Consider the following 15,278-nt stretch of genomic DNA (forward strand, 5'->3'; position numbering starts at 1 on the left):
GGTGCGGACGTGGGCAGGAGGCGGCGCGCAGCTAGATGAGAGGGAGGCGGCCATACCCCCGTGTTTCCCCGAAAGTAAGGTACGGCTTATATTAGCCGACCCCCCCGAAACCCCTGATACGTCTTACAATCGGGGAAACAGTAGTAATGTTTTTTATAATTGCTGACCAGTTTGGGTTTTTTTTCCAGCAGTTTTTACGGTTTATTTTTGCCGATGAGTTCCTGGTATGTGAAGTCGGATGGCCTCCTTCYCATCACCCTAATCATCAGCTCCCTGCACAGATTTCAGTCAGGACTCTAGTTGGGCCACTACGACAAACTCAAATAAAATAAATCGTTAACATGCACCTGTTATCATAAGTGCTCAGCGCCTACATTTACATTCATGGAAAATGCAAAACTCAAACTGGCATGAAATGAAATCTGGCAGCTGCAGGAAACAAATGCATTCAAATGAAGTTGGAGATATGGGGAGAAGCAAAACAGAGTCCTGTATGCACTGCTAAAACTGGCCTCCTGCTGGACAGTTTCAGTCTTACGTCTCTGAATCCCCCCTGACAATAAAACACAGTAAAACAGGTGTTTTATTGTCKATGGGAGGAGCAACGTCAGGGTGAAACAACAGAGCAACGTTAGAAAATGGTGCACAGAGCAGAAACATGTCTTGTTTCTAAACAGGAGTATCTTCTGTGTCGCAACTCCCATTCATCAATGTTCCATTAAGTATTTAAAACAATTGAAATCCAGTTGCTTAGAGTCCCAGTTTAATTGATTAACTACAGCCGATAGTTCAGGGGTCTGCAACTTTTACAGCTGCAGCTGTTACCTGACTTCTTGCAAAAGAGACAGCTTGTATGGTGCTGCAGAGGAGGAGCCGCGACCCAAACGCAGACCTTAGTTCTTGACGGGTTGTCACGGGTTCAGGTAAAAAAACTTTTTCTTATAAGTTACTTACCCCCAACTATAACCAAATATGACAGTCTGAGTAAATTAAGGCAAATTAAAACAAATACAATCTACTGGTCCATCCGTGTCCCCCTTCCTCCGCTCACAGTTGATTGTCTCATTATTGTAGAAGCTATCGGCACCAACGCAATGGTTGAGTCTGAAGACGAAAAAAAAACCTGATGACCTGATGACCTTTGCTGCATGTCTTGCATCAAATCACTCTCAAATGAAGGCTTGTTGTAATGCACCCATTTCCCCTTCTGTGCAACACCCAGGTCCGTTTACCAGTTCAGGTACCCGACCAAAACCCCTCAGTGTTGTTACCTTGAGAAATAAGGACATTTGGTTAAATATAAAACAGGCTTTAATGTTGAAAATCATAAAATGTCATTAAGTGGAGCAGACACAGAGTGACGTTCATCGTAAAGCGCTGGGCTCCAATCAGCTCACTGTACGAATGCAACCAACAGGAGCAAAGATTGAGAGTTCWGCTTTTTTTTCATGTAATGTCACAAGGTAATAAATCAGTTTGAAGTTTTATCACTGTCTCTAAGGGGTGTTGTCCTGCCTTAATCACTTTTTGTTATGAGTACGATAGAAGACAGTCGCCAGCCTTAAATGTTGTGCTTATGTGAGCGTGCAGCAGTGTGTATGTGAGCAGATAAAAGAGACGGAAGGACACCAGATCATTTATCCATAACAAGCTGATAAAACATTTAAAAAAAGAACTTTTAAGTTTAGATTAAAAAAACTATGGTGGGAAACTTTTATTTATTCTTTTACKGATTAAAGATTTGCATAAAAAGTACTGACATTTTTTCTGTGTGATGGAAAATGATGTAAAAAAACACACCTATTCCAACCTAATAACAATAAAAACAGATCATAAACTAATTATAGATACCTTTAGTATTATTCTTCATGGAAATTAATTACAGGAAAAAAGCTTAAAAATCTACATGCATTATTATATCTATATTCAAAATCATCTTTATCATTTTAATCCAAGTTTTTAAGAGTCATTGWAAAAAAAAACATCCAAAGAGCCACAGTTTAACAAATAACAGCTTCAAATGTCCCAGAATTTACTATTCAGTACAACAGTTGTGGTTTCTTCACTCAAGGTGGTCAAATGCAAGTTCAGCTGTGGCTTACAGTCTCATAAATAACACTGAATATGACATTTTTCATAATAACTATTATGGCCTTGACCAACATGGGTCATTTCCTCGGCCATTTTCGAGTCCAGATATTGACATGGCCTTGATGAAACCAGATTGAACAATGTTCAAGTGATTATGGGCTTAATATTTTTTATTCACTTGTTCACTTTCTGCGGTGAAGAGTTTGTTAATGTAGAGGAAAAGAAGTACAAATAAATTCACTTTATAACAACATTTTGCTGAAAGGATCACTTTAAAGAATGTATCACTGAACACATTCCTATAGAATCAGACCAGGAAACTAAAGATACAAAAATAAAAAAGCACAAACTACATGAGACAAACACAGCCAATGTAATGTGACTGTTTCTGTAAGACGTTCAGTGGGCAGCTGAGCAGACATCGATGTTWTGATGAGSAAAACATTGACTGRAGAGCGCTTATTCAAAAGATACAGAACAACTTCCGTTTAAAACTACAACATCCAGTCTAATAAAACCTCTGAGATGAGGACGAGATGAACTCATCTGAAAATATTTGACTTGTTTATTTGAAAGATCTTCCAAAGTTTGCAGATTCTCACTAGATTATATGAGAGCTTTTCATGAGTCTCTGCAGAATGTTTCCAGTATAGAAGWGTTTATTTCTGTATGCATGAGCTGAATAATGTACCCGGTGGCACTGCATAGCAACTATTTCTTACATTTATTTAATATAAAATAAATTATTGTTTTAAAGGTAAAGGTCATTTTATTTATATAGMACATTTTCAGCAACAAGGCAATACAAAGTGCTTTACAGGAGTCAAAAGGAAATACAAACAAAATAAACCAAAGGGTATTTGGTTTATTTTGGTATTACTTTGGTATTTGGTATTATTTTGGTATTTGGTCTGCTCAGCTGCCCACTGAACGTCTTACAGAAACAGTCACATTACATTGGCTGTGTTTGTCTCATGTAGTTTCTGCTTTGGTTTGGTTTATTTTGTTTGTATTTCCTTTTGACTCCTGTAAAGCACTTTGTATTAACCCTAAACCAAAAAAAAAAAAGAAAAGAAAAAGAATCTAATGTTGATCTAAAGTATGTAAACTAAGTGCTCCTGTTCATGGTTTCATGCTCTGGTCTAATTCCATCTTTGGGTTGGGCTTTAGATGTCTAGTTTGCTTATTGATGACTTGGAGGTTTTGAACCYCCCGTCTCAACTTGAGATCGATTGTTCAACTCAAAGAAAAAGGTTCATTCTTTCAATTGAAAACTCTTTTGTTGTCCAGTTTACGTWTCACAAAGAAACTGAAACCTTCATGGTATCACTAATCCTGGGCCTCCAATATATCTTGTATTTAAACATACATTTATGACTTTAAATGTATGAGTTTTTGTAGAACGATTATATTGTTTGTGCAGCTTTAGTCAGGAAATGGGTTATGAAGTGTTCCAGGTCACTTTGACATGAAAAGAATGGTTGAGCTTCAGTAAAGGTAATTTGGATCCAAGAAGTTAGAAGGAAGTTAAGTTTGGATAGATGAGGAAATGACAACTCGACAATACTGTAGCTGTGGGATTACTGGAATTATCCATACACTTCGCTGGGACGTGAGCCAAGAAAAAATATCCTGTGATRCTGTTGGTCGAAACTTCTAAATACAATAGACATAAAATCTTGTAAAAGGTCTTGGAACCATTACAAAGTAGGAGTAACTATTGAATTTGTAACCTGTAGGTAGAAATAAATCTCCAGGTCGGCCTGATTGGAGCAGTGAGAAATACGAGTCCTGTGTGATMATTTTTTTCATTCCCTGAGTTTGCCACTTTTCATCCCCCACATAAAAAGGTTCAGAAAAATCTACAGCAGTACTTCAAAAGGAGGTGATTTGGTTACTCTGTGTCAAGGTAGAGGAGCAGAAATCTGCTGTGCTGCCTTGACCTTTAGTTTTCTGCAAATAGAACAACTTGAAACAAAGTCTTTTGCAAGCTGTCTCCCTATCCAAATCTAAATTTGTTCTCTGACTTGAGTCAGCGTGTCTCTTACACCATGTAACAAGGCGGCCGTTTTGCGGTTGGATTTTACAATGATGAAGATTTCAGGAGGCAGAGTCAGGTGGAAACAGCAGTGGGTTTATTCTCCTCACAGCATCAATACACAGACAATAATTATTCTCTTCACAGGTGAAAACTGAAGGCTTAAATAGTCTCAGCTGTGTTGGACTCAACCACTTCCACTTCACAGTGGGATCTCCCTTAACAAATCTCCACCTATTTAAATAAAATACACTTTAATAAATATAAACATTTAAATTTACTTTTTATAAATATTTAATATTTTATCCTACACCAAATGAAACACCACAAAAACCCATAAACGATTATCTCCCCACACTTTTCAATGGCCTCTCCCAGAACCTATAAATGGTGTCTGGACCCCTGGGGTAGTATTTGCCCAAACACCCTGGAGAGGACACAGAAAAGACAGGCGAGTCACTCAATATCAGCACTCCACACTTTACAGATTATGCACACACATTTGTTCAGTTTTACCCACCAGTAGCTCATTGCTCTGAGTAACAATTATCCTCCCTCCACAGGTAACCAGCTAACTTTCCAATGAGGAGCAGCTGTGCAGAGCCTAGAACAAAAGGCTACATGCTAATTACTAAAAATACTCAATAAATACCATTAAAGCTTCTCGTGTGCAAATTGCTATTTATGTGCAAATCTCTGCTTAAAGTGCAGTGCTAAATAAAGTGCTTGTTCATAAAGTGCATTTAAAGTGCTATACAGTGATTTAAGTAAAAGTAGACCCAGTAATGAAGCTSTCTTCATTACACACCAGAATGCCTCACCCTTTCATGACATGACTGAACTAATAGTTCAGAATATTGTGATTTGTTGGCAGTATCCAGGTTGTTCTCTGAAACTAAGATCTGAGTTCTGCAGTCTTCCCCCAACACTTAATAGACCATTTTAATCTAAAAATATTTTCAAATTTTTGATTTCAGAATCTGCTTTCACATTCTGTTTTGACCTGGGATATTTCAGACCTAAAACAACTCTCTTGTGTAGCCTTTATGTGGTACATTTCATTGCACTAAGTTCTTCTGCAGTTAACTCTCCCTGAACCTTCTGACAAGACCTTGTGTTGGTAACAAATCGTTTTCAGGGATTATTAATACARTCGTAAGCTTGCTGTACCTCTCTAAATTTGACAGAGGTTTAGTTTGCTTGCATCACAGTAGTCATGCAACTTTACGTTGTGGTACCACCTGGGAATGGCACCAGATGCAACAGTGGTAGCTCCATACGCCACTGTTCCCATTCCTCTGTCAAAGCAGTGACTAATGGTTCATCCCAGCTGAGTCCTCTCTCCCACATTTCTTGGRAAAGGCACTTCACTCTGACAGGAAAAGGAGTAAGAAACTYAATAGGGTCAAATATACGAGCTGATGTCCGTAGTACACTTCTCTTTGTATTTTCTCTGTCCTCCAAAATGTCCATTAGTGCCTTTTGATTAAACACAAAATAATCGTGTTCCGGTCTCCAAACTAGGCCCAGTAGTGTAAAGCACATTTCCACAGGACTATGTATCACTCACAACTCTACTCCATCCTCTTTTACCACAGCATGATGGAGCATGTAGTATTTCACAGTGTCTTGGTTCGCTTCCCCTGGTTTGTCATCCAGAAGCTGGTCTTTGGCTACGTTCACACTGCAGTCTGAGGTGACCCAATTCCGATTTTTTTTTTTTTTTTTGCCTTAATGCGACCTGCATCTTATCTTTTTACGACAGTCTGAACAACACAAGTCAGATTTTTTTCGAATGCGACCCAGGCCACTTGGATATCCGATACGTATCTGATCTTTTCAAATGTGACCTGAATCTGAATGGCCAGATCACATTCAACCAACTCGAACGTCATTGATACTCGACAAATGTCACCACTCTACGTCCTGATACACGCAAGCGAGAAGAAAAACAACCCTGGCGAACCTTTATGAGGATTAAGTTGTTAATGTGCTGGCTGGATGYTCCACCATTAGCATTCATGCTTACTTCCGCAAACGCTGAGCACTTCTTTTTTTATGGCATTTAGCAAGACAAGTCACATCTATGTGTGACGTTATTGTGCCCTCTACTGCGCATGCGGGACACTTAAAAGTCGTTTGCAGTTCACATTGGAGATCACATACAATCGAAGCCTGGACTCTCCTTGTCCACCTCCTCCTCCTCTAGTCGGGTTAACAGCTTAGTCGTTGCGGTACGGATGGTAGGCCGTTTCCTCTGTTACCGCACTAATGCTTCCGTCATGATGGCTGCTAAACTGAACCGTTAGCTTCACTTCATTCAGAAAAATAAACAAAGTCCTTATTCCCGGGTTAAAGTCCTTATTCCCGGGTTTCAGAAACAAAATATTACATAGTGAAAGCTTCTTCAATCATAACGGACGTTGTTAAGATGTCTGCTGGACATCTGAACTACAAACAACGGCGACAGCTGATAACGATAAAGGCTGTTCGTAACCTAGCAACCGAAGACACCAAAAGACAAAAGCAGATCCTGCTAAGCATTCTTCAAAATAAAAGACTTCCTCTCTTCAAATATATAATGCTTTGCACCTAAATATGTTTCGCTTTCGCCTCACCCTTTTGTAACAATTCTGTTAAATTCAGTGAATAATATTAATCATGTAAATTATGCTTAATATTTGACTGCATTAAGTGACTAGTCATGTAAATTATTCTTAAGTGCCAAGTCACAATACAGATGTTAAATATAGAAACTTTATAGGAAATAAAGTATTTTTTGTAGTATTTTTCTTTTCTTTTCTTTTTACAAATACAAACATCCCATAGAATAACTCACTTTATTGCAAAAATGTTGTCTTTCTTTGTTTTAAAACCTAAAAATTATGGTTCTTTAAATACAAGAATACATTTTCTATTGCAGATATTTATCAAAAAATATAAGCAATCTTTTTTTTTTTCCAAAAGCCTATGTAACATTTGTGGCTCAAGTTTTGGCTCTTTCTATTACAAAGGTTGCAGACTCCATGTTGCTTGTAAAAACTGCTACAGGATACCTTTGCCTTATAAAGTAATTTATAATTCATGCATAGATTGCACCATGGCATTAAAATGCGCCATTTGACCTGGCTTTATATAACGTCCTGCATGGTGTGTATTCAACATTTAACCTGAACAAACTGGATGCAGAGGAGTTGTTTTCACACCCATGGCCTACATCAGCAGGTTTCTCTTTAAAGACTCACACATAAACAAACACGTTGCATCTGTTTGCATGGCTAGCTAGTTGTTCCACTGGTTTTGTAGCTTGCACAAACACAGCCACACCCTCCAGAAATGCACAAGCGCTGTCACCTCCAAAGGCCAGGTGCAGGAAGGGCAGGGGCGGTGGCGGCGGGGGGGTAGGGACGGCTCGTTATCCCCGTGAGGGTGGAGCAAAAGGGGGAGGTGAGGAAAGCGGATGAAGCATTTGAAGCTTATTTTGACATGCCGCTCGTCAGGCTCTTGTGAGAGCAGGTAAGAACTAATAACCCCATGGCAGCTGTTCTCTTTCTCTCTAGAGATTTATTTGCTTCAGTAAGGCATTTTTTAATCTCTTAAAGATTATGAAAATATCTAACCTCCGGTTTGAACCAGTGTGAATGTGCGGTTTTGTGGTTTGGTTTATCTGAATTATTTGAATCATTCTTGTTGACTCAGGGACACAGCTGAACTCGTCCCTGAGCTCTGTCTGGTCCAGGGTTCATCACCAGTGGACGCAAGCAAATATTGATCCAAAACTCTTGGAGCACTCACTGACGAGTCTTTTTTATTATGATTAATTTTAGCACAATCTCACAGAAGATATTCCACTTGTGTAGCTGGATTATTACCTGCAGCGTTCCTGACATTCTTGAGCTCCTCCTCCCCGAGGCRGAAAGAAAATCCTGTTGGTCCATGTTTGTTGTTTCCTTGCAGCCATGGATGGTGTGTTGGAAGGAGCGGTGGTGTTGTCTGCGTGTAAACTGGTCTGCAGTTTTCTCGTCCTGCCGTCTCTGGCTGCGTCCCACAGTCCTGTCAGCTTCTGCTGCTGCTCCCTCTTGATCTTCACAGACTTCCTGGTCACAGGTAAGGACAAAGTCAGGTGCACCACTTAACCTGCACCTCTAATTCAACATGTTCGTAGTTCATTTTTGTCCACAAAGCGCTCCCAAAGCCCCAGTAAACAAGCTAAAAATGTAACACCAATATCAGCAAACTGCTCCTTCATGGTGTTTTAGATTTGCAGTCCTGATGCCCTGAAGGTTGGCRTTTTGCTGACCTCCAGTGGTTCTAGCTTTCATTTTGCTGAAGTGATGCCAGTGGAGTTCAGATGTGGTCGCAGGTGCTGCAGAGTGTTTATCCTTCACCCCCACCCAAATGTGGTGCAGGGCGTGATCAAACATTAAACCTGTGTGAAGCTTTTAAACACTAATTTACCTTTTGATCCTGGTGACTCAAAGCCTTCTGCAGGTTTAAGACGATTCGCTTCAGTTATGTGGCAACAATTCAACGATCAYCCCGACAAATCTCAAATCACATCGAGCTAAATTTAATCCAATTAAATTCCAAATACATTCAAATTAATCCAGTTGTGTAATCAGATCCAGACAATGTTTGACTCTTTAACTATTGCATTTGCTGTAAGTTATATAAAAACCTCTGAACTTTTAGTCAACTGGCCGCGATCTATGAGAAAGTGMCGAAAGTTGTGATCTGTCMAWSAGGTGAACTTACTGATAGTGACATGTTGGTTTAAATCTTCCTTAAGACAAATGTAAGATTCACCTTAACAATCAAAATCTAAGAAAACATYGAAGCTGAGGCATATTAAGTTAGTATTATGTGAGCTTTAGTGAAATTTATATAAAGCAACAAAGAACTTTGTTAATCTAAAGTACTTTTTAATATTTTTGGACAGGAATCTCAGCTACATTTTAACCATATAAATGKTTGTATTTGTAAATATTATGCTCCATAAATACCTTCCATCATTTATTTAACTTTATGTCAGGGCGTGTTACTGAAACTGCACAATGATTGGCAGATGTGTCACCATTGAAATATCAAATATTATATTTATACCTCAMAGGACTGTTTGGATAATAATAATTGTTCCCTAATATAGTCCAAGTGTTGTGAACTTGTATTTTTCACACTAATGTAATATTCAGCAAGTCTCACAGCTACAGATGTTCACACCAGAAAAAAATTATGTTTCACAAATGCTAAAAGTAATAAAGTTATGGAAACAAAGGTGAAAAAGAGAGAAAATAAAAACAAACTGATATCATCATCTGATGCCTCACAATAATTAGCACTATCTCAAGATTTTCTATTATTGCACAATGCTGCTGTGTAAGGCATTACTTTTATTTTTAAATGTCAAAAATCTGCCACACACTGCAAAAACTCAAAATCTTACCAAGTATTTTTGGTCTAGTTTCTAGTGCAAATATCTTAGTTGTACACTTGAAATAAGACAAAACTAACTTATAAGTAACTTTTCAGAAAGACATAGGAGCTTGTTTTAAGTCAGTACTTTCTTCATATTGTTGAAAACGCACTAGTCCCATTAACTGATTATTTTACTTATAACGCGGGAAACATCTCTTATTATAAGTGAAATTATCTGCCAATGATGGAACTAGTACTTTTCCATCAATATGAAGGAATTACTGACTTAAAACAAACTCCTAAATTTAGCTGAAACGTTACTAATAAGTTATTTGTGTCTTATTTCAAGTGTACAACTAAGATATTTGCACTTTGCATGAGAAACTACACCAGAAATACTTGGTAAGATTTTGTTTTCGCAGTGCAGATTTTCATTTTTTAACCTTGATCTCAAATGTATGAATCCACAAATAAAAAAAAGAAATCATAATCTACAGAAAAATGTTGTCAAACTGTGCTGTCTTTGGTATTTTTCATAGATTCTCTCAATGAAATTGGATCTAATTTTGTCTTTGACGGAGGCTGTGATTATCAAAGTGCCTAAATTTCTCAGTCAGAAGAGAACTGGACTTCTTCTTATAGACGTTTCACCTCTGAATACAAGCACACACCAAATGTACTAAAAAGAAACATGGATCTTTGCTTTTACGCTACATAATTCTGCATTACTTTGTGTTTTTTGTGCTGTCTGGAAGGAGGTGGATCAACATGATGTGCATATCTAATGATAAAAAGGTTTTTAGCAAATAAAGGGCTTGATCAAAAGGACTTTAGGAAGTGAACACATTTAAAATCTGAACTCCTTACCTTGAAGTACTATCTAAACACACGTCTTGGATTTGAATGTGTAATGCACATGCCCTGTTTCTCTCTGTCTGCACCTCATCCACTGATTAGGTTCTTGGCCAGAACAGCAGAAGCTTCTTATCTGAATGTTCCTGCCTGTTCAGGGTCAGCGTTGCTTCACTGATCACTTTCTCTGCTTTCACTTGGTTCTTTCTGCTGCTTGTGAATTTAATGTAGCTTATTGAGGTGAAGCTGTGTGCAGCTGGTATCAGTATTAGCTCTCTTGCTGAACATGCAACACAAGCCAGTCGAGGTTCTGCACTCAGGTGGACCCGACTCGACCTTTTATCAAGAGTTTCAGTGAAGACAGGTGTGCACCAAGGAGATGTCCTCTACCCACTCCTCTCTGGTCGACGTTATCATGTGGAAAGCATTCAAAGGCTGGGTGGGAGTTGGTTTTGGTAATTACAGCTCACATTTTGCAAACACTGATGCCAAGGCTTCAGATTTCTTACATGACATCATACCTGCCGATAAAGCAGCTCAGATAAAGTAACAGTCTTCCACTACTTTGAGGATTTCTTAACTTTTCTCTAAGCTTACTGCAATATGAAATGCTTCCATTGAGTTAATTCATTGTTAAAAAGCCAACCTATGTGTTTTTACTGGTAGTTGGGCTTCTGCTGACTCTCTGTTTTGTGTTCCCACAGGTTTCCTGAGTTTTCTTTGCATCTTGAAGTTCTGGCTGACTGAGCTGAACCCACCAGGTGACGTCATTGCCCTGCGTTTCCTGCTCTTCCTCAGTCACACCTATGGAGCAGTGCTGCTCCTCACCACGTTTCTGACCGCTACGGAGACCCTGATCAGGTTGCTGTGGCCGCATGCTCCAGCTGATCCCAGGACGATTTTCTGTAATGGCGAGGAGGAAGAGGACGGCAGCGTCTCGGATGAAGGCGAAAGCTTGCCACAGGTGGTGGGGTTCTTCTGCTGCCTGTCGGTGTGGATCGCCGTGGCGTTCAGTGTCCGGTGGCACTGGCAGCTGGAGGAAGGGTGGACGGCGGCTTGTCTGGACAAAACCGACTCTCTCATCAGATGTCTTCCTAACCTCTTCAGTCCCATGCACAGAGTCATGGATCCCTACTGGAGCCTGGCCTTCCTGGTTCTCCTCGGGCTGCTGATGACCGTCAGCACGGGCCTGCAGAGGAGAAACCAGACCTCTGCAGAACCAAAGAGAACACAACCGTACGAGGATGGAGCGGCGCCTGCAGCCTCCAAGCCGCTTCATCCAGAAATGTTTACCTCAAAGTGTGTTGATGGAGACTTTCCCCTCATCTCCCATGACTGCTTGTCCGAAGAGATGGGAAGACAGGAGTTCAAGAGGACTCAGAAACATTTTCCCCTGGATTCAGCCAGAGTGCAGAGCTTAGATTCGAATCAAACCCGCCTGAGCAGACGGAATCGGTGGGGTTTTCCAAACCTGGAGGAGAATACAGTAATAGCGCTTGTTAGCGTGCTCTGCATGTTCACTCTTCCCTTCTACCTCAGCGTGAACACTTTTCTAATCAGGACTATAGACTCTGTGCTGAATGGATGCATCAAGTTTTTACTTTCGTCTGTGGCCAACAGCAGTGACACGTCGGCCTCTCTCAGAGTCTCACAGGTTTAAGAAACAAAGCCAGACTTCAGCCGATGAGCGTTTGCAGCAGAACCATGAAGAGTGGTCCCAGTGTGCAGACGGCTGTTCTACCTGTTGACGCTGCTCTGACAGGAGAGTAAGCACACCTTCCCAGGCAGCTTTTCACATGTTGGGGATAGTATTTGTAGAGTGCAGAGAGGTGCTGAGGAGGCAGGTCGAGGCGTGCTTGCAGAGAGACACCAAGCACTTTTTAAACTCCTCGGGGCATCGGCTTCCTCAGACGTTTGTCTTTGCACAAAGCCACAGTTTAAGTGAGATGGATCCAGGGGCAAACAGCATCTTTCAATGTGTAACATAAAGTCTGCTGATGCTGCCTGACATGAAGATATGTGTAATGAAAACCAAGGGACTCCAGGGCAAACAGATGGAGTTTTTTCTGCTATTATGGAGTCATCCAGACCGTCTCTGTGCCTTGAAAATCATCCATGTTTGTTTTTTACATTTTTGCCTTAGTGATGTTTGAGTGGGGTGTTAAGGGAGAGAMCAGCACTAAGTTGTGTATGAAGTGAAATAAAAAAGGAGAAGTTTTCACCAAGAAAAATCTGAGAAGTGTGGCCAAATTAACCCAATCACACACATTCATACACCAATAAGCTGATCAATAAGTAATGTGGGGTTAAAACTAAACTTGTCATTCTAAAGAAAGAAGCATCATTCAGTTCCTGTTTCAGATTCTTCTGAAACTTGTAACTTTAATATTCTGTTCATCTGCTGGAGGTGGTGAAGAGGCTGTTTTGCATAAACAAAATGTTTTTTTTTATTCAATTTGCATTTCCTGCAGACATGACCACTCTGCAACAAGAACAACCAGGTGCAAAGTTAGAAGAATATCATGTAGTTAGAAGACATATGATGGCTGAACATGTCTTTATATGCAATGACTTGCCACAGGCTTTTGTAAGATTTAAGTCTAAGCAAAGTTGGTACTTATTTCAGCCATAGAGGAATTAAAATCCTCTACTGACACTCAAAGCAAGATAAATGGCACTTGTATCTCACTGACATGAAGTTAAAGTAAACATTCCCTATTWTAGATCAGTTGCAACTTTTCAAATACATAGGTTTACTCACACTAATATTTTTACCTTTAGGAAATTTGTGAAATCTTGAATGATGATGCAATAGCTCCTGATAGGCTGATTCACAATATCTGAGTTTTTATGGACGTGTGCTCCTGGTTGTATTTTAAAGCAACAACCTTAAACACAAAGGCCTCTTGTGTGACCTCACGAAAAATCAGATGAATTCAGGGACGATGTCAGAAAGAAAGGTGACACGTTCATCTGTTCAAACAGCTATGAACACTGAAAGACGCCATGGAGACGTGATTTGGGGCGAAATGTGAAAAATCAAGAACAAAACGAAAATGTCGCGTAAAGATTCTGGCTGAAGCTGGTGAGAAAAGCTACGTTTACATTTCCCATAATTTGACATTTTGAAATTAAAATTGCTTCATAGAAACACACCGATTTCTAAAAAATTGGTTTTTCGATAAAATGTTTTGCTGCTAGGATGAAGTGTTTGAAATTAGTGTATTTTGCAAAACTGCAATGGAGACACAAGTCACATGATCAACAACCGGAACGTTAAGTACGTTGCTCAATAATAATTATATGACTTTTTAGACATTAAAGGACAAATAATTGAATTTCCTCATTTTTCCCCACTGTATATCAATACTTTTTGACTTGCTGGTTTTTTTTTCATTACGTGTGTCCAAATTATTACATGAAGCCAAAAAAAGGTCAAGAAGACCTTGGTCCTTTTAAAATGGTGCTGGCTTAAGTGTGGATTAGTTAAGCAAACAAGATGTCGCGTCTGCAAGCATCAGCAGATTTTTTCCAGCCCAGACAAGGTGGTATCTTTGTTCCCAGCATCCTTTGTGTCTTAGTTCAATATTGTGTTTACCAACATTAACCCTTCCACAACCTCTGACCTCACCGGAAAGGTTAACCTTACTCAATCCGCTGGATTTAAACGTCTGTCCGCAGGTTTGCTGCTGTGAGTTTTAGCCTCTCATTTCAAGGWACAAGTTCTGGTCCTGCCTTTTACTCCCATGCCAAATCAGACATGTCGGTGCAGCATTCTGCTCCAAACCACTCAGGCTAATTTTAAAGTTTGTTTTATTTAAAAAGTTGGAAATTAAGGGAAAAAATCAAGACATAATAGTACGAGATTTCAGTAAGCACATTCCAAACAAACACTTTCAACATGAAAACWCAGAACTGAAAGGAAAATCCATGTTTGCAACACTTTGTTTCCCTTTTGTGCCTCAATTCAGTCTTTCCCAATATTGCTCATCGAGGAACGCGGTCCTGCATGTTTTCTGTCTTTACACACTCTTAACACGCTGTATGAAGGAATTAATAACTCCATCAGGTTCTGCAGCAGCTTGTTAGCGACTCATCCTTATAGATCAGGAATATTAAAGCAGGGAAACATGTAAAACCTGCAGGGTGTCCTCAGTTTGTGCTCTGAGGACACGAACCAGGAAATAGCATGCAGGTTTCTTTATCTTCACTTTTCAGGAATGTCTCGGCACAAAAGTTTATGTTTTAGATAAACATTAAAACTGAGTGAGAATCTGTTGTTTTACCCTTAGCTTCTAGGAGCTGGTGGATCCACTCAAGAGTCCAGAAACTAATCAAGGAATCATTTCTCTATCTTATTACGAAGTTGTAATACATCATAATTCACAAATAACACAAGAATCTGATCCAATGCATTAACCAAATTCCTCAGCTTGGTCCTGTCAACCCATTAAAGAGAAATGGCGGGTCAGAGCAGAGCAGGTCAAAAGTAACTTGACCTGCTCTGGTGAGTTGAGGACATAACTCACCACCAGATGGCGCCCTTTCCCAGAAAAGGACCAGAAACTCCTGTTGTGTTGGTTGTTAGAGATCTAATACGAGAGGAATGAAGGGAATGAGGGATTGTTAGCAATCAGGTTGTTGACTAATTGTAAAGTTATCCTCTRATTTTATTTGAAAGGGAAGCAGACATTAACACGGATAGCTTCTTCAAGTCATCTGAGATTCAGTTCAGGGWTTTTTACACTGGGAGCAAAACACCGAGTTATATTTGGCTCAGGTTTGTTTCAGCTGCTCACAGCAAGAAGCTCCTGGGGTTGGATCCAAGTCCACTCTCTCTCTCTCTCTCTCTCTCTCTCCCTCTCGCTCTGTCTCTCTCTCT

General features: G+C 39.8%; 1 protein-coding gene across 3 annotated transcripts in view; it reads left to right on the top strand.

Moving 5' to 3' along the window:
* LOC103464475 (uncharacterized) overlaps nt 1–13,714 on the top strand; it is a 25,542-nt gene extending 11,828 nt beyond the window's left edge. The window contains exons 1-3 of one of the 3 annotated variants that reach the window (XM_008408599.1): nt 7,570–7,645; nt 8,087–8,236; nt 11,101–13,714. In XM_008408599.1, the coding sequence (XP_008406821.1) occupies nt 8,089–8,236; nt 11,101–12,056 (1,104 nt within the window). In that variant the 5' untranslated portion in view covers nt 7,570–7,645; nt 8,087–8,088 and the 3' untranslated portion in view covers nt 12,057–13,714. The other 2 variants (XM_008408597.2, XM_008408600.2) reach the window with 2 other exon arrangements.
* Nucleotides 13,715–15,278: the final 1,564 nt, after the last annotated feature.

Source organism: Poecilia reticulata, linkage group LG5 (genome assembly GCF_000633615.1).
Source record: "Poecilia reticulata strain Guanapo linkage group LG5, Guppy_female_1.0+MT, whole genome shotgun sequence".
In the NCBI taxonomy this organism is placed as follows: Eukaryota; Metazoa; Chordata; class Actinopteri; order Cyprinodontiformes; family Poeciliidae; genus Poecilia; species Poecilia reticulata.